The sequence below is a fragment of the Lepisosteus oculatus genome, chromosome 2 (genome assembly GCF_040954835.1).
Source record: "Lepisosteus oculatus isolate fLepOcu1 chromosome 2, fLepOcu1.hap2, whole genome shotgun sequence".
Classification (NCBI taxonomy): Eukaryota; Metazoa; Chordata; class Actinopteri; order Semionotiformes; family Lepisosteidae; genus Lepisosteus; species Lepisosteus oculatus.
The window spans coordinates 48,284,768-48,305,616 of record NC_090697.1 but is presented as its reverse complement, the minus strand read 5'-3'; the positions used below and the strand labels follow the sequence as shown (position 1 = coordinate 48,305,616).

The 20,849-nt window shown below is 37.7% G+C and overlaps 1 protein-coding gene across 2 annotated transcripts in view; it reads right to left on the bottom strand.

The window, feature by feature from the left end:
* The window catches only part of mthfd1l (methylenetetrahydrofolate dehydrogenase (NADP+ dependent) 1 like), a 113,029-nt gene that overhangs the window by 69,889 nt on the left and 22,291 nt on the right, over window positions 1–20,849 (bottom strand). For both annotated transcript variants that reach the window (XM_015349241.2, XM_015349231.2), the window contains exons 12-19: window positions 18,097–18,233; window positions 17,533–17,579; window positions 16,214–16,321; window positions 16,022–16,096; window positions 12,978–13,080; window positions 11,985–12,061; window positions 10,484–10,624; window positions 2,921–2,989 (exon numbers count right to left, since the gene is read on the bottom strand). In XM_015349241.2, coding sequence (XP_015204727.2) covers window positions 2,921–2,989; window positions 10,484–10,624; window positions 11,985–12,061; window positions 12,978–13,080; window positions 16,022–16,096; window positions 16,214–16,321; window positions 17,533–17,579; window positions 18,097–18,233 — 757 coding nt within the window. The remainder of the gene's footprint in view (window positions 1–2,920; window positions 2,990–10,483; window positions 10,625–11,984; window positions 12,062–12,977; window positions 13,081–16,021; window positions 16,097–16,213; window positions 16,322–17,532; window positions 17,580–18,096; window positions 18,234–20,849) is intronic.

Sequence of the window (20,849 nt, the reverse complement as noted above, 5' to 3'; positions counted from 1 at the left end):
ATTATGTTATAGTTCTGCTTCTCATCAGCAGTGACTGGGAAGCTTGTCCCAGACTGATGGTAACAAAGATGGAGTAAAGTACTGGAAAATGGTACTTGTTCTTATTGGTATAGGGTTCTTGTCCTTACCAGATTGAACCAGGTTTTCCCACCAATACAAAACACTGGTGGAAAACCTGGTTCAGTGTGGTAAGCACATGAAACTGGGAGGAAAATTTAGCTTTTAGCAGGACAATTACACAAAGCTCAAGGTCAAGTGGCTTAACGAACAAAAAAACTAACATGAATTTCCTTGAGGGACCAGTCATGACTTCAATCTAATAGAAAATCCATAGGAAGACATTGAAAACTGCAGTTCATAAACATGTTTTTGCTGTTGCACAAAATGACAGCCTTTCTCAGTGTATTGTAACTTTCTGTTCAGCAGTGCAATATTTTCTTCCTTCTACATGATCTATAATTTTTACATTAAATAAAATAAAGGTATTCCCATGTATTTTGTTAGTAATACCCAAAGTATACTTATGGGTGGAGTCCATTCGCAAATCAAACTAACTACACACTACACATGCCAACAAATACAATTGGAAAAATACCACTGGTATTTTTCATAATGACATGGAAAAGGTTTGATCATCAAAACAGAGCAAGACCTTTGCTTACATTCATTGCAAAGACCATGTGTTACTGCCAGTGACACTTCCAGAAAGACCTTGCAGTCTCTCTGCACATTCTGACACATGGAAAAAGCTCTCCACCCTTTTTGGACGGACCTAAACCAAAAGAAAATAGGAAAATTGTAGAATTTCTATTTTGGACTCCACCACTCCGATATTTCTAAATTCTGATGATTGTGTTGTACTGTAAATCTATTTCTCCTTTTCGCATCAAACTATTTCTTCTTGTCCATGTGTCCTACTGACACATATAGTACATAGCTTTCACAAAATACAAAATAACTATTCTCATAATTATTAAAGCTGTGCACAATTTAACATATTTAAACCTTTATAGGACATACTTAACAGTTTTTGGTAAGTTTTTTTTAAGGTTGAAAATCACATTAGCCATGTCCAACCCATTGTGAACAATTTATGAAACAGTTGTGTCTGCCTCCTCTGGGCTATTACTATTTAATGAAGAACTTTGTCCTTCTACTGCATGAAGAATATTCCTTTGTTAAACTGAGTGAAATATTCATTTAGTACATCAGCCATTTCCCATTCATTGTCTTAAAGCTTCTCATTATTGTCCCAGATACAATTCACTTAATGCCTCTTTTGGGATCTTTATCATCACACAGGGCCCCTCATGCTTCTGAGACCAACACAAGGATTTTGTAGGTACTCTGACAATCTGGGCAAGAAAGCATTCATGAACCATGTCTACCATGACGTGAAAACATAAGTTTGGTTTCTGCTGCTGACATTGCTATGAGGTTTTCCCAGTCTTTGTAAGGAACATCAAAGCAAATAAAAATACACAAAAGTTTTAATTTCATGAAACCATGTTAAATTCACAGAATTGTCTGAAAATGTAAAAGCTTCTATTTCATGTATTTTATCTGTTATACAGACAATACAGCCTCTGCAAATCAACAGTAGCTACTCACTACAAACACCAACACATATAGCTGTGAGCCACAGGTTTGCCCTAATTGCTTGTGTATTTGTGACCTGTGGCCACTATTTTACACAGATTGGGTAGGTCCAGATTTGGCTATATTTGTAGACAGATTTTCACAATTTTCGAAATTTCGAGGAGTCTTACTAAAGGATAATGCCATGGCATGACTGGACCCTGACTGGACATTATTTATATGATGTGGTCTACTGCCTGGCTTCCTGGTGCTGGAGGAAGGTGTGGAGTGTTGCTGATACAGTCAGGTTGTCTGAGTTCACGTTTCTTGCCATGTGTACCCGAGTACAATGAAATGCTTACTTGCATGTTTTCCTCATATGACAACTGATAACCTAAAAGATGACATACTGTTACAATGACAGAGAAATTGACATCACAACTCTTGGAGAAAGGGCCACAGTAGCAACTATAATTGTAACCCGCATCTAGATACCACTGGTGTGCGGTAGTAGTGGCAGTATTTTGGGTTCTGTGCAAAAACAGGGGGTTGTAAGTGGGGGTAGAGGAGGATTAAGGGTCTGGCAGAAATGCAGAAGGGGTACAGCTAACAGCGGTAGTAAGGAGGGAGGAAAGAAAATGTATGGTTTCTTGTTTTGTGGTATTTTTGGAAAATAAAATACAAATACAAATCATCTCACAGAAACACTGTGGCTAACCTAACTGAACAAATATAAGCTTACAAGCCATTAATGAGACTTTCAAGCTTTCAATTAAAATATGAAACATTATATTCTATATCAAATACATATATATATATAAATCACATATTCAAACTTTACCTCCAACTTCTGTGTAATACTAAATCAATTCTAGCGGCCATACAAACAGTTGTGTTCCATCTTTAACCAATTGTTTTTAAAGAATTTAATATTTTTTAACATTACATGACTTTTGTAACATGCTGTCATAGTATGTATTTAAATATTTCCTAGTAGTTCTTCTATTGAAACTATAGTCACTGCCATTTTAAGAAATGGAAAATAATAAGATAGAATAGTTTTAGAAAACACAAAAAACACATTTCTCCCTACACATCACTAACATCAAAGATAACCCACTGTAGTGTACACAAGGCAAACATTTATTCAGTGCTGCAAATTTCCAGAATAACTGAAGTTAAAGTTCGCACGAGATGCTCTTCTCAGATCAGCAGCAAGTCTTTGTGGCTGAAAAAGTCAGCTTATTAAGGTTTTATCAACAATAACCACTGCAAAAAAACATCCATGCTATTCCTTAAGAGTTCTTATCCTCTTTATTAAAATCGCAAATTACCAACTTACCTCCAGTGACTGCATTAGTGTTGGTTTAATGGCATCCTTCATCAGAACAGCTAAAGCTCCAGTTACACCCTGTGAGAGAGCACAGCTAAAATAAATTACAATAAGGAATGACAATATTTTCAATGCAAACTTCATTTTGCTTCATCTGAGGCACTTACCTACACAGAAAACCATTCAATAACTTTGATATAAAGATAATAAACGCTGTGGATATTCCACTGCCATCCCCTTAAAAAGGCAGCAATATGTTGATTAACATTTGATTTTAGCTTAGGTTTAGCTTCTTCAAGGATCCACTTTTCAATAGGACCAAAATCACATTTGAAAAAGCAGCATCAGAGGATTAGAACACTGTTTAAAGCACTTTTGAATTTTTAAATCAATATAGATTGTGTCAATTTGCTACATTATTTTCTGAATACAGAGAAAATCTAGATCTTCAGAGAACCACAACAGATAAACATCCAGGAGTGAGTTTAAAGTGACTCCATATTTTTTCATTGTTAAACTCAATGTTTGGAATGTTGTGCCACTACAGCTCTTAACAATAAAGGTTCTAAATTGAAATCTGCAAAAAATTTGGAAGGGTGAAACATTTTACAAAATCAGAAACTTTACTGTCAAACATTTCATATAAATCACATTTTTTACAATCCAAGGTTTCTCAACCTCTTTTAAAATAGTCTAAATATAGTTTTAACATTTTTGAAAACCGTTGACAGAAAAAAAAACATTCCACACAATATACGAATTACAGGTAAAAAAACACCTGTTTTTTTATTTCAGGTGTTTCAAACTTTATTTATTTTAATCTTTATGAAGGCAACTCAAACTCAAAATAGTGCTCAGATATGGCTCAAATTCAGAAGCATTTAAAATACTAGCCAACTGGGAAGTTGTCAACAGGACATATTCCACAAAAGGTGGATTTCTTTACTTCCTGTACAATTTCCAACTCCAGCTCGTCATAGATCACCCTACATCACTTGAATTTAGAGAATATTAGTAACTTACAAGTGTTCCTTTGACTGAGTAAGAAGTGCTGCTATAGGAACACTTGTCTTTTAGTGATAATTTAAATAAAATGTGACCTTCAGCTCTTAATTTCTTAATTCAACAAATCAAAGTTCAATCACGTTAAAGTGACCACATTGCAATCGCTCTATACCTTCGGAAATTGATAATTTGCCTAGCAGTGAATTAGTTTATAATTTGCCTACTTATTAACCCTGCACTGCTAGAGACCCCTGCTGCTGGAGTTTAGCTGAACTTTTGTAGTTATGCCGTCACTAGCAATTTGTGGAATAATACAGCAATTTCCTCAATTTGTTATACTGGAAAACTGTAATTTCAACAAATTCATGCTTTACCTGAAAATGTTAGACCAGAGGTAGGGGGTGCTTTCTTTATAACACATTTAATGCAATTAACTTGCCTGGATAAGAATCTATTTCAAACCAATTCTTACCAGGCCGAGGTCTAATTGACCGCTACAGAGTCAGCCTTGCAAACACCACAGAGGGAATTAACCACAATTTGGAGAATTCTGTATCCGGACATATTGATTTAATAAGAAATATAAGAGGAGGATGTCAGGAATAATCTACAGTGGCCAAAATCGCCAAGATACAGGCAAGCATGTGTAAAGTATGGTGTTACATATATACCATCTGCTTCTCAAGGACTGCCATAGATTTTAAGAATGCTCTAGACTCTCAAATGCAGACCACGATTAATTGCTGCTTTTGACTTATAGTATTACTTACTGCCTCTGACTTCTGTGGTTTTCTTCAGTTCACAGCAGCAATCTGGCTTCAAACAGCAAACTATCAAAATATTTGGTCTCCCACAGTAAATTAGAGACATTACTGTTTTCTTTTGCTTAAGACCAAGACTGAATTGCTTATTACAACTTTCAGGGTCGTGGCAAATCTTTGGGGCAATGTTTGCATTATAAGCTCTCAAAAAGAAAGCAATAATAAAAGCAGGTATGCTTTATGAGATGAACTTGTATTTAAAACATCAATTCATAATGCTAGAGGAAATTGGGTTCAGATGTAGGTCTAGAGTGCTGGTGAGCCTGTGACACTGAAAACAGATGTCAGAGGTTTTTGTCAGAACCCACAACTTAGCCCACCCTGTTTCCAAAGCCTACAATTGAATCTTTTTGTCAGCCTTTGGCCATCTTTATTATCCACCAAGAACCAAGATTAAATATTACTTCCATCCCTCTTTCCAGCTTTATCCAGTATAGTGTCACAGGGAAAACCGGAGCCTATCTCAGCAAGCAAAGGGCGCGAGGCAGGATACACCCTGGATGGGACGCCAGTCCATCACGGGGCACACACACACAAAAATGCACCCACTCAGACCGGGGCCAATTTTCCCAGAAGTCAGTTAACCCACCAGTATGTTTTTGGATTGTGGGAGGAAATTGGAACAGACTTGGAGAGAACATGCAAATCCCTCACAGAGAGCACCCCAGCAATTGGTTCCAAGACTGAAAAGCAGCAATGCTAACCAACGTACCACCATGCCACCTCATCACCAACATTGTTTCTTCCTCAGTCATGACCTCTTCCTGATTTTGACACATCTGATGTGGTTGCAGACTAGCATTTTTGCCCCCCTTGAAAAAGGTATGGACTTAAGTTTACCTCTTGATATCAATACAAAAATGAACACCACCATAAACATTTACTAATTGAGATTCAGGATACTCGGGACTAAAATAATTAAATATCGATGTTCAGCATGTAAAAGGTGCAATAATTTAAGGAACAAAATGTCCTCAGGGAAAGATAAGTGGGAAAAGTAGTTCAGGTGGGTAGCTGCGTCAGCATGCGTAGGCTGCAAAGGAAGGTTTATAGGTTTATAGGTAGGTTTAGGTTTATTCCATGCTGAAAAGAGAAGAGAGAAAACACGACATTTCGGCTGTGAAGCCTTCTTCAGGTGTGAGAAAGACAGGGCAGACAGCAAAGATTAAATGGCACAGAAGAACAAAAGCTGGGAGAGGGGAGGAGGCAGGAGGGGCAGAGAGGCCACTCAGGAAGTGCAAAGTGGAGAGGGGTGAAGAAAGGTGTCAAAACCTGCATGAGACTAGAGAAGATTACGCAAAAATAAATTGGTCATTGAGAGAAGGGAGACGGCGTGAACCTAGTTTCAGGGTGAGTTAACCTGGTAACCTGATAAGTGGAAAAGAATGGTGGAAGCACAACAGCAGTACTGAAAACCCTACATGATGGTTTTCACAATAACCAAAGAAATCAGTAAATAGACCATCACACAGTTGTAGCAAAAAAATAAATAAAAATTGATTACAATCAGACCAGGTAAAAACAGAATATAGAAAGTTACTTAAAACTGTAATGAGTAGATAAAACGCATCTCGAGTCTACTGAGATGCGTGACCAGTAAAAGGAGCACATCTGGAACACAGAGTGAGCCCTGTAGTCCACACATCTCTGGTTCAACTCTGGGTACTACATCACTCAGTTGTCATCCCAGTCCCCAGGCAGTGGTGCTCAACTATGTACCAAGTGGCAGCTGGAGTGAGTGTACTCCACATCACATACAAAATCAGCCCCCGTGTGACTAACGCAAAGCCTGTTCCAGGAAAACAGAGGGCTGTGGGTTCAGTCCCAATGCACATACTAGTTGTATCCTGAATTGCTCTATAACAACTAAGTTGTATAAAGGAATGACAGCATTCCTGTAAGGTTAACTTGTAATGGAATGTCACCCCAGGAACAGATGAAAGGACCACGTAAAGACAAAGATTCACAGACCTTTAAGAGAGAAATTCTGCGCTGTTATGCACTGCAATAACTAAAGTCATATACATTACAGTACAGACAAAGGGGCCTCAAAACACTTTTAAAGAACAGCATTCTTAATCATTGCTCGGACATTCTATGAGTTGTCTTGAACAGATCCTAAGCTTCCATCAGACTGCGATTTTCCAACATTTTCAATTGTCTCATCAAACCAATTCTCATGCAGATCTCTGAATAATGGATGAGTAATTTCAAAATGGTGTATTATCATTTAAAATCCTTATTTTATAGCATATATATGCATTAGTTGTAAGATCAGACATTACATTGTTCAGCACTTCTAAGTGTATATTTTTATAGTGAATAGGGTTGTTTTTATTACAAACTCCAAAAATCTTGTTTTTTGGTTGATGTTGCTGTACAACTGTTGATATGGTTATACTGTCACTAGGAGTTCACTGGTCAGACTGACCTTTGTATTTTATGACTTTCCACACTCACATGCACTACCATGTGAGAAAGAACTTGTGTGACCAGAAACCAGCCACAGAAATCCATGAAATCCACTTCATTGGTTGTTAAACCTTTAAAAAGACTCAGGTGTGACCAGAGAAAAGGGCATACTGTAAATTTGAAAGACGCTTCTCAATGGAAAATTATACTAGTAATAACTAGTAAAATTCATACATTTTTAGGAATCATTTACATTGCAAGACAAAAGCTACACTCCTCCATCTTTTAACCAATTCATCTGATTTAGGTTCTGGGTGCAAGTAAGGGTACCGCCAGTCCAGCACAGGGCGCACAGAGACACTCACACCTGAACCAATTTTTGTCATAAGGCAAGTAACCTACCAGTATGCCATTGTACTGTGGTAGGAAACGGGGACAACTGGAAGAAACCCAAGTGAACACAGGGAGAACATACAAACTCCATGCAGAGAGTGCCACAGGTCCTGAACTGAACCCATGGCCCCAGCACTGTAAGGCAGTAATGCTAACAACTGAGCCCCCATTCCACCCCAAAACTAAAGCCCTTAGTCTTTAGTCTAAAGCCCTCACTCTTAACTTTAGAGAATAAACTCAAAGATTAAAGCCCTTAGTGTTAACTCCAGAAAAAGTCCAAGCTCCAAGGTCTACTTAGAGTAGCTACTTAACAACATAACCATTAAAGGTACTTGACTGACGCACTGTTGAGTCAGTTAAGAGTCTGGGATATGTCATTAGCTGAATACTACCACAGCTCCAAAAGCAGTAGGTACATACTAAGCAGTTTGCTGAGCAACGGCATGCCCTCTGGCATGTTTGCATGTAGCATTAACTATTCTGATCCTGTCCTCCTTAGTCTTCCAATAAATGCTCCTTGTTCACATAGACGCTGAGAGGCATTCAGTGCAACAAAATGTAGAAGGTTTGACAGTGCATGCTGTGAGGAAAAAAAACATGCACCATCGTCATCTGCCCCTGTGCTCATACTCATAAAAAACGGTAATTATCAAGTACCACTTACTTAATTTGGTTTTTCAGTAATCAGGTCTGATTGAACAATTCTGTGTTGAGTAAAGTGGGTTTTAACCTTCAGTTAAGCTAAACATGCTTTTGTATCTTCTCTCGGTTTGCTTACAGCATCTGCTTAAATAAAATTAAAAGCATACAATACTAAAATACTAATATGGGATGGTCAAGTTCTATTGAAAGAGAATACAAAGTTCATACTACATTTATAAAAGGAACAGTTTCAGAAAAACTTAAATTTTGACTTATTTATTAAACTTCCTTTGCCTTCTTCACGTCCCTGACCTTTTTACTATCATAAGCACCTACAGTATCTATTCCGCCATTAGTGAACATAGAATGGATTTTCAAAGAATATATCAATGTCCTCCAAGAAAAGGAAACTTAGTGAAAGCTGAACAGTGTTTTTGCAGCCAGTATTTCCATCCTATTCAATGTATTCCATGCCAAGAATGCTTATTGCACGAAATAAACCCAGCAGCAATGTTGGAATTTAAAATAAATAAAAAAAACGGGAGAATTTTCAAATCAACTGATAATATATTGACTGGTTAATCTTTTAACCTGCATCGACTGGCAGACCAGCCCCATGACTAAACGAATCAATGAGCTCCATTCCGACATGAATATGGAGGAACCAACAGGTTCCAGATTCACTGGTATCAGATGTCGCTTTCTCTAATCCAGAGAGTGAAAAGGTTTACAAGGCCGGCTGCCAGACTCTAGCCATGCTACACATTATATTACTTTGTGGGATCTCCCACCTCCCCTGGGGTGAATCATATCACAGATGAAAACAATTTATTGGCTCAGGCCTCTGTGCTTTCTGAATTGGCAATGGTGTTTCTATTCATACGGCACAGTGGATAGTGCTACAGTAAGTCAAGATGGTGGCTATTAAAATACATTTGTAAAAAAAAAACATAAGAGAAGCCAACCATGAAGAGCATAACAAAGGTAAGAATGCATACAAATTTTAACCTAGAAACAAAGGGAAAACTGCATTAACTTTCCAAAAGACAACACAGTGAATTCCTGCCTAATTCCGCATATACGGGACTCTTTCACTGTACTGTGCATTGCATCGCTGCGCTTTAATAAAGAAGTACTACGATTTATTACTAAAAAACTTAAAATTTCAATTACATTTCAAAATAAAGGACTGTGGGAGTCTGTTGCTAGCTGCCTATGTTGCTGAAGCAGATACCCCCGCTTCTTTCAAGAAAGGGGTGAATTACTTCCTTGGATCAACTAGCTACTATCATGCCAGATGGGCTGAATGGTCTCCTCTCATTTGCAACCTTTTTTATGCTCTAAAATATTAATTTACATATCACTCAGCCAAATTCACCAAGAAGGTCTTTATTTTCAGAGATTTGAATGACGATGTTGTCCTTACATGATGAATAACCGAGTAACAAAGGTGGGGTTCCATGACTAACAGTTTTTGTCTAGTTAAATTTAAACGTTTTTTTGGAACAGCAGTGAAGCCAGGAAGCACAGGAAGAAGTACAGGAAACCAGGGAGCTCACAGAACTACAGGACATAGGCCCAACTGAGAGGCTCTAGAAGTTAAACTTCTTTTAAGACTGCCAACACAATGATGTGAGCACAGTGCTGCTGTGCTTGGTTCCAAGACCTCAGGTGACCATCCTTGATCATTTTGGCAAAGTTCATTCACATTTCAGTCCAGGAACTTCACCAAGTCTAAGATGAATCAACCGAAGCACATCAAAGTGGGATTCTTAAAAGTTCATTTTTACCACAGAATTAACCAAGCATAATTATCCCACTCAAAGCCACCATCCCCAATTCTCAAACTTGATTTTAATTTTTTTTTCTTTGAATGACCTTTTTTTAAAAAAACGCATCTTCTCATACTGTAAATCACAAAACTGAAACAAGCATTGTAAAGTTTCTATTATGCACTAGTCTGCCCAAAAGCCTGTCTGAGGTGATGGATATTAATTACAGATCATAAACCATCATAAGGAAACATTTTTAATCCACCAGCTGTTAGATTCAGAAATTTGAATTGAGTCTACTTCCAAAAAAAATACAAATTGAGTCATTTCTAATGTTACCCAATTAATAAGACACTTTCCGAAAACATTTAATGGTCAAACTCTTTTTCTGAAGAATTGGCTTTTACAGTAATAAACACACTCCCGAAATGTGCATGTTACACATCACATCGTGCTTATACACAGGTTAAGGCGATACCTTCCAGCTGAAGTGCTTGGAGGTGCGGTGCTCGTAATGCAGTACATACCAAGTCATCTGCTGTCACTGGCTGACCTTTCCTGTCACTGCCAACCACCATCTTGCCAAGTCTCACTTTCATATCAGCCAACCCGTCTGTCAAGGCCAGGATGGCCATGATCTCACTGGCAACGGCGATGTCAAACTGAGTCTGCGAGGACAAAATAAAAAGAGTTCTATATTAAAGACCCCGAGGGAGCTTCTCAAATAATGTACAAAATACAATTTAAGTTAAATCTAGGCTTCTCTGAGCTCCTCCTAAATGTGCCACAGATTAAAGATTGAGAGCATTTAGATATTGGACAATAATGATGTTACACGCATATATTTGCAGAGCAATTATATATCATGAAGCAAAGAAGACATTTGAATGTCCTTGAGAGCTATTTAGACTTAAAACTAGAGTAGGTAAGCAAAGAAAGATCAAAGTATCCATTGCAAGGTGTGAGGGCACCTCAGTAAGGGTGTTTGCCCACGTTCACATGATCTAGGTGCTACGAGTCATGTGTCACGTCAATTCTGCTATCAATAGGGAGGAATTAGTTAGTCAAGGTTTTCTTGGCAACACATTGACTCCAGCGGCTTCCCAGGCATTTGCAGGGTGCAAAACAGCTCTCCTACTTTTCACCGCGTAACCTTCATTACGTGGCTGTGACTACTGCGATGTGCTCAAATAAAACAAGAGACTCGAACATGGGAAGGTTTCGCTAACTTCTCATTCTCTCACGTGTGTGGTTACAGGGTGCACAGCGGTGAGCCGGGACAAAAACATACAAAATCGATAATAAAACATGAATCCAACTCAGGTGAGCATATGACATCTAATAACCGGCAATTCTAAATTACTGAAAAAATACGCAGTGTTAGAAATATGTTCTAAATGTGTCAAGAGCCGAGCCCACAGTCTTTTAGGCAAAATTTTAATAATTCAGACAATCCCAACCTCACAGGATATTGAGTAACACAGGTATTACATACAATATTTTGTCTATTCTTTAATTTTATATTTCTCCTTTCTGGATTTTAACACCTTTTTTGATAAAACAAGTGCCTGAAATTACAGAATTCTCTGAATGCTACAAAGCGAGTTATTGAGGACAGCAGTTAAGCATACAGTAAATGCAAACATATGCTTTGCCTTGTATGTTTTTTTATAGAAATATTTCAGCAAAAGAACATTTGCTTTCACTTATATTATTTCCCCATGCAGGTGTAGTGTTTATTTGTATTACCTCATTCAGATTTCATCAGACTGGCAACTACTGAAATATAATAGCAGGACACTTATTTTTTTATGTGTGTGCTTTATAAAAAAGACTACATGCCAAAACATGCCCATACTGCATAAACAATTCTTTTTGATTGGACAAAGAGTATTTGAAATATTTGTGTGGCTATATACATATAACAAATCTTACAATTTCTGTTTTTGCCGAGTTCAAATCTTTGAAGTTACCATACTGTGCATTTGGAATACATTTTATAATCACACTCAATTATAAGTTACTTACCTGACGAATGTGTCCCTTTTCAGTGTTTGCCTGACCAATGGTTATTTTCCTTAAGAACCGGTCGTTTGTATCTACAACTGAAACATGGACATGAAAAAAATAAATATTCTGAATGAATACATTGAATAATGTCTTTTGGGTTGTTTTTATAAAACTGCCTACAGCAGTGTTATTTTCATTTTTGTTTACTTAACATTTAAGATCTTTTTAAGACTTAAAATTGAAAACCTGCTGTGTCTGATTTTCTGCATATTTGCACATTTTTCACAGCGAAACTCGTCAGATCTTTTCATGGGTTGTAGTAGTACATAGAGAAGAGTCTGAGAGAAAAAAATGACACCAACTGAAAGAAGCACGAAACTGTGCAAGGGAATCAAACACACAATCAAACGGGTATAAAAAAAAAGTTATTGCCTTCCTAGTGAACTCAACCCAATTAAAGGGATAATTAGGGTCAACTGTTTGAATACTTGGGTTGACAATCTGGCCTGATGTATCTCAGCCCCGCCCTATATAAATTTGACTAACTTTGTCCCTTACCAGCAGAGTGAAGTTGTCAGATGAAGGGTTTTAGAAACGCATCATGCCAAGATCAACCAGTTACTGAGTCCAAAGGGGCAATTTCTTTTTCACATGGGTGTTGCATAACTACCTTGAAGTATCACAATTTTGTGTTATTTGTTTACTCAGGTCCCTCATATCTAATATTACATTTTGGTTGAAGATGTGATAAAATTCACAAAAAATAACACAGAAAATCAGAAAGGAGGCAAATACTTTTTCATGGAACCGTACATTTTGGCATTTTGTTTATGTTAGAATGCAAAATCAGTGTCTTAACGGGTTATTCACAATTCACAAAAACAACTGTGAATTAAAAACATTAAAACACAAAGGAAACTTAAAATGATTTTATATTACAGTATTCAAGATCCCACTAAAAACGAATCCCATATTCAGCATTAATGTAGACTCTCATCCTCCTGTCCATACCTCTCTGCCATGTGATAGTCGAGGGGTCAATGTCAAGGCGTACAAACGAGTTAATCTCCTCCGGGGTCAAACTCTCAGGGTCCGTCTTGTTGATGCCCAGTCGCTAGACGGTGCAAACAAAGAATTAAAATATTAATACGGTACATGTGAGCAGTTCCGATCCATTCATAATCTCTTCCAATAAGTCAACAGAGGACTGTAGAACTTCAAACTCAATATTCTCAACACTATCTCATTTCTCAGGTTTCCTTTGCTAGTGGCAATACAGTACATAATATGTTTGCAAATCCCCGATGATCAGTAATACACCAATTGAAAAAAAAGTAATTCACTTAAAATTCACCACACCTTGGCCAGACAGAGTACAGGCTGCAAATGTACAGAAAAGTTTTTTTTCTCCAATAGCCATCCATGAAGTACAGTCATGGAAGTCAGAAGTAGAAAATTATTTAAAAAATCTAACAGAAAAACATTTTGTTCTGACAATGCAGACATTTCAGTGAAAATTCTGCTTTTTGAATAATTATGGCTTACAGAAGAATTATTTTAATGTGGCCATTAACATTTAAACATGAAAGTGTATTTGACTTTAGAACCTTGTAACAAGTATTGTTATTATTAGCGTGTATTTCAAAAACAAGAACAGCAACAAAAAATGAAATACTAAAGTATTTCCTCTTCTAACAATGACCACATAACTCATCACCTTAAATCTTGTGGAATTTCATTTACCTTGATTTAAATTAGATATCATATCTGGATATCTATGGGTAGAATGAACAACAACTGTCTGTATACTACACATCTATAACAAAGATCAGGAAGTGTGACAGAATTTACAGTAATAGAAATGATGTTATTAGTGAAAGATTACAGTTTATCTTGGCACAAAAGAATAGGTCCCAGAAATCACCATTAACTACTCAACATGAGTGCTGTAAGGCATGGGATCAGAAAGGAGAATAACTCAAATAAACACCTGCTTCTCCCCTTTGCTCCACTGCAAGACAAGCAGGTTTCAACTTGTGGAGGAAGGAAACTGTCGGACATTTCTTTAAAGCACAAACACTGAAGGATAAGTGGTGCTACATTATAGCGCTGAAAATAAATATATCACATCTCACCATATAACTTCAAATATCTGAAAATATGTAATTACGTACTTTAATTTACTAAGGACGTTCACTGTAAACTTAAATTTGCCCGTATTTCTCAGATAAAGAGAAAGGGGAGTCACATTTAAGCACAGGCTCTAGACAAGTCATCAAGTGTTAAGCAGAAATGCAACTGAAACAGTCCATTTCGTTTCACCACTGGAAATATTTGGTTTCTCAGATAATCTCTGAAAAAGCCAGTACTGGTTTATTGCTTAAGCACTCCCGACTCTTAAGGCCTCAGCATCCCATGATCTTTGATAGCGCCAAGACACATCTTCCATACTTACTAATATTTTACTAATAGATGAACTTTACAACTACTAAAGCAAAGTCCAACTGTTTAACCTTTTGTGTTAAACTTTACATCAGCTACTTCTAGGAGCTTAATGCTGTCATTTTCCTTATAGTAAGTTCCCTTTCAGAAAGTGGTATCACGGACCACATACCAATTTTGTGACTCTAAACAGCAGTTTAGCATCATGGCAACAACACTGACAGTAAGAAGAGCAAACTTGCTACTAAACTGCTCATATATCCTTTTCAACACAAAACATGGATCCTTGAAGCAAATCACGCAGGGTTTCCCACAGGAAAAAATTATCAGGCCAAAGTGGCACATTAACGTTAGCCCTCCCCCACTTAGCTACTGTAGCTTACTGTACGAGAATCTTATTACAGAAACTAAACATTATCGTGATCAAGACTATTTCGGCCACAACAGTTAGTTTAATTGTATAGGATTCATCAAGGATGCAGGCTATCAATAATGAGAACAAGTTTTGTGATTGATGCTTTTACTGTTTTTTGCATCATAGAGCATATTGTGCGCGTTTCGCTATCGAGGGACTGTTATTATTTTGTGCTCTTTGACGCAAAATTAAGTGGCTCCCACTCCCTTTATTATTCTTTAGAAATGATGCTTCTCACCAACTTTTGCAAGCAACAAAGGGACACTATTTTTCTGTGACCCAGAATTTCAGCTGCGAGGATTACTGATTCAGTATTACGTCCATTACTGATATAGCTCTCAAGATTCCAAGACCATAATACATGATATTTACAAGAACTGTGATTGTGCAATATTTGCATTGCCGGTTTCTTTAATTTCCGTTAAGAAAACAAAAAAGCATTGATTAAATTAATGGAACCACAAGTCTCTATGACTATTTCAGAATTTTCCATCCATTACTTTGTTTTTTAATCCCCGTAGACTCGATGCAAATGCAGAAGTTTCAGATCAAGGGATGAAACCGCGAGATTTGGTCTCAATCACGTCAGAGCTATGTGATTACATACTGTACCGCTGCGGCTGCTGGCTGGCAAATGACCTTCCAGACTACGAAACAGTATTTCAATATAGATTCTTGTGCCCATTCTGTCGGCATTCAAGCACTGGTTTGGCCAGGCAGCCAGCCTGGCCTCTACACAACTGCAGGAACCATTGACTGTATTTGTACTAGTGGTGTGCACTAAAAAAGTGGTCATTGTCCCATTGCGGCCATATAGTGAAGTGTATGGTATAGGAACAGTACGCAATTAAAGCACTTCACAAAAAAAAAGCTTGCACCTTATAAATATGAGGATGAAAATTCTAAGTGAAATCACTGAATTAAATCATGCAAATAAATGCTGAAAGAAAATATTAGCCAAATGCTCTTTCTATCTAAGGAGTAGCCCAATCTTGTTTCCTAATACATGGTGTGCATGGCCACTATCCCAATGCGGACACATACAGTAGCGAAGAAGCGACTTGCTCTGTGCTTCCAGGATAAGCTGTAGGATGCCTCAGCCCTTACCAGGAATAATCAGCCTTCTGATAAGAGATATACGGTCACATGACGTTTCATGTGCGCACTGGAACTGCCTCAAAATGCAGAGACTACTTACTTGCAATCTGGCAATCTGTATGGAGGAGAACTTTCTGACTCCGTTGACAGAAGGCACAAGTCTGTTGTACAATGCCTGTTAAAAAAAGAATAAAAAACTTTATTCTCTCTGAAATTAGCGTTAATATACGCCAAGGAAACTTGTTACTGCAGAGTCCACAGTAAAACATTCTGCTGTGGCACCAGACGCTACCTTGTCCGACTGAGTTGCTTCATGAAGAACCCTGGCATCAATTGCTGCTGCTAACAGGTTGTTGGCCGCTGTGATTGCATGGATGTCTCCCGTCAAGTGAAGATTGAACTGTAAAGGAAGCCTTCATCAATATATATTCATTATATGAAAATAAGAGCAGTCATGAGGCAATGCTTTCTCAATACCATACGACTCTTTGTAGCTGTAACTCTATTTATTGGTAACGGTAAAAAATTGGAACAACTGAAGGTCCTTAAAAAATAATGAAGTGCTGCCAAACATTTATGTCAGGGTTATTTTACATTTGGATTTACCAATGGTTGCCTATTTAAAAGCTAGTCAGTTTGGAGATGTCAATTGTTTAGCACCCTGTTTTCATACAACCACACATGGAGAATAGAGGACTCGTGCTCTTCTCCAATGTACCCCCCCGCCACAGCCATTTGCCCCTCTGTGAGCTCTGCGGTGTCTTGAAGGAGCATTAGCACTGAGTGGAATGGTGGACATGTCTTGTTGGGGGCTCATGGCATCTCCCCTAGGGGCTGCTACTGCAGCAAAGACCAGAAGAAACCCTGGCCAACTGCAGCCCAATCAACACCAACGGCTCCTGGCTAATTTCTTGTTACCACCTGCAGCTGCAGACGACCGATGACATGGTCCAAGGTCAAACCAATGTCTGGACCACAACGCCGAGCCTGTGCTCTGAGCGACTGATTGCACTGACTGACCAGTCATAAAGGTCGTTATTTTAATTGATATCCAAGGAACATCATTAGAAGGAGAATAATCATAATCACAGAACTAAATCTAATATCTGTTTAACATGCCTTCTATGAAGCACTTTGTCCAAAAGCATATTTTGCTTCAAAAAATGTAATATTTCTTTCTAGTTATAGAATCGGTGTCCTGTATGAACCATGTCATTTTTAGTCAGTGAAGAAGCATGTGGCCATTATTGACAAAATAAACATCTTTTTATCCTGCTGAAAGGTGTATGGTATTCACATATGCAACAAATACTATTAAACGTTTAAGAAACATATCAATTTGGTTCTAGAATGTAATGCATACTTCGCAAGTTCTGAAGCAGTTAACAGCTCAGGATATGATTCTGCCAATCCAAGAGACACTGTGAAGAAAGAGCTGTCATGATACATTGCATCTGCAATTACTCCCTGCTTTGAAGTCTTTGTGTTGTCTTTGCTAGCAATAACTTCCTCATGAAAAATATTATGCTAAAGAGCGAAAGGGATGAAGTTGTTTTCAAGCAGATCAGTCCAGCTGACAAGGTCTTATGACTGTGATTATGACTTGCTTACCTCCTCCATTGGAATGACTTGAGCGTAGCCACCTCCTGCCGCTCCCCCTAGAGCAGAGAGAACAAATTCAACATTCAGGACCCAGGATACAAAGAGATAAAAGTCAATAAAACTGTGTGCCCTTGCAATGATCCTTCAGTGCTACAGTGTTTCAGGATAAAATTTATTAAGAGTTCCCTACGCGGACAAAACCATGGACAGCCAAACAGTCGGGGTTAACGCGGTGCTTTACCAATGTTTAAGGAAAACATCAACACGGGCTGTAATAAAGATTAGTCCTCCAAAAACTAACTTATAAAAAAAGGCGATTTTAAATTTGGAAGGCAAGATCTGAAGACAGTTCAGTGAAAAGAAAGGGTATTTTAATTAGCAGTGTGTAAGAGAAACTGGGGTCTCAAGAGTCAACATTTTCTGCCCCCGCATAGGCCAAGGTAATATCTGCTCCCAGCTCAGCATGAACGGCGATTTCAGTCCGACCTTTCCCAGAAAGTTCCAGAATATTTGATCAAATATAAAACTCGACACACGGACAGCTTCGGTGCAGGCTGGGGACGAACACAATACCTTTCACACCGAAGGTGGGCCCTTGAGAAGGCTGCCTCAAACAAGCAAAGGAGTTGACCTTCAGGTGGGCAGTGAGAGCCTGGGCCAGGCCAATGGACACTGTGCTTTTTCCTTCCCCCAGGGGGGTGGGAGTTATCCTTCGAAGAAGAGAGAAAACACCTTTGAACTTTCCCCTACTTCACCAATGGCTGTCATAGTTGGAACATACAGTAGGTTGTGGCAGAGAGAAAAAAACCAAGGTCAATAAGTCTTGCCTTGCACTCCACTTGTGGGACAGACAAAGGACTGCCATAACCCTTATCAGGAATAAGTGTTTGTTCGATAATGAATGATTGGTTAGAGGTATTAAAACAAAAGAGAAAGGTGTCTCTTACAGAGAATGATCCTTTACTGGGTTTTCCTGAATAAGCACAGAAATGGCTTCCAGTCAGTTATTTCTGGTTAATAAAGAAAGCCTGAGTACGTATGTGTGCCGTGGATAGGAAAATTCCAGAAAAAGTGGAAAATCTTTGGCTACATTACATCACCTTACAATAGAAGTTAAATAAAAAAATGGTACAACAATAAAAACTATCTATTTTCATAGAAGTTGTATTAGATGAAAACGTTAAGCAAGGATGTAAGCAATTTAGATAACTTTGGGAACTAGTCTCACATGATTTTAAAGCAGCTAGTCTATGACTGTTCACTTTGTTGCAGTAGATAACAGATATCAACTGAAAGAAATTCAGATTATAATCTGTATCAACTGACACAAAAATGTAATGAGGTTTGAATTACTGTATTGCATGCCTGTAATTAGACATCAGATGTATGGGATATTTCAAAAACATGCTAACAAATAAAGGTAGGGGAGAAAAGTTTCCAAAATAACTAATATTTCACAACTGATCGCAAAACAGCACGATTTTAGAATATTGTCGGAAGCCTAAATAACTCAAACAGAAGCAAGCACAATAACATAAAACGAACAAAGAAAACCCATGAGATTAAAACAGGATGAAATGAAACCTATGAATCTAGCTAATATTATAGCTCACAAACAACATTCTTGCTACCAGTCTCAAGATAAATCCAAATTAATTGGTCAAGTAAAAGACTGAGGGATCTCCACACTATTGGCAGAGCTGCAGTTCTGTTCCTCTCTGGATATCGCCAACTACTTTAAACTACATGATGGATTTTGTAAAACATTCCCTACAGTAGAAAGTTCATGTTTCGCTCTCTTTTACACATCAAAATAATGTAAGGCAAGACAAGGTTCCCACCCTGACAGACAATCATGTCTCGAAAATTCAAAAGCCTTTGGTATTTCAGAGTCTGTAGTTAGAAGTATACCGTCCGATTTACTGTATCATTAATCCATACCTTTTGAAAGCATACAGAGAAACACTGCTCTGTCTGTGTTAAACAGCTCAAGCTGGGGCAGCTTTGCTTAACACAAGACTTTCTTTTAGCCCCATCTATGAGAAAGGACATGTTATCTTGGCACCAGTTTAAAGAGGCTTGCCTGGGTCTGACATTAATTGCCGCAGACCTTCAACTCTCTAAAGGTTTCACAACAAAGGGAGTCCATTTGCAGGAGGTTGCAAAGTGGACTTTCATTCCTGTCTGGCTGCCAGGGAGACTGTTTGTTTCAAACATTAAAGAAACTGTGGTTCTCATCCGCCTAGTGAGAGAGGTGCTTTTTCACACAGAGGTAAACAGAGGTATACAGTACAGACTGGTATGTGAATATAAAGCCATCAAAAGATAAGCCTTTCAACAAGTAAGACTCTTACTGCACATGTTTGAACCGAAATTCTTCAATACCGCAGTTTGTGCACTATATATTAAAACCTGTAGATTTCAAATGGAGTAGGAGAAGAAATTCATTAATACATTCTAAACTTTTCTAACCATTGACATTGAGACAAATACTAAATTCAAATACTAAATACTAAATGTATCCATGCAGTATGCCGATATTCAAATCCATGTTAAAAAATTCAGGGTCAGATTCTTAAAAAACGATTTAAACAAAATTTTCAAGGTATAGTGTTATACAAGGTATTGAATGGAGTATGCCATAAACCTCCACCTGCAGATAGTGATTAGAATTTAACACTGTATAATGAAATTAAGAATTTAAGGAGAAGTGGTTTTCATGTGCATATTGAAAATGGAGAAAAACATAATATAATACAGCAAAAGAAACCAAAATGATAGATATGGTTAATGACTCAGTTCTTACTGTTTGTCAGAGGACAGGTTTGGATTGTTCTCATCTTTTACACAGCCAAGACAGAAATGCAAAGTACTTTGACTCTATACAAATTGAGTCCAATCATTCGTTTTCAATATCAGGAAAGGAGATGGAACACAAGAGGAGTAGAATGGGACAGGACAGATATGGACAAACAAATGGTAACAGTTTAAATAGATCCTGCTGAAGCTCAGATGATTTCTCCCAAAAGCGAATACATTCAAAACTATAAAACAGGATCTCAAATTGTTCAACAAAATCCATTAGGAAAAATATAAGAGAATAAAAAACACTTCATAAAACGATCAAAAAGAAAGTTAAAGAAAAGGAGTACAACAAATTGCATGCACAGTTAAAAACAGGAGATTAGAAAGGCCACGATAGAAGAAAAAGGAAGATAGCAATGGGGACTGAAATAAATTACATAAACGCATAACAGCAACACAATCAAAAAGCATCATGCAACAATGTATCTGGGACAGAAATGGGATATTTCTGATGTACTAAA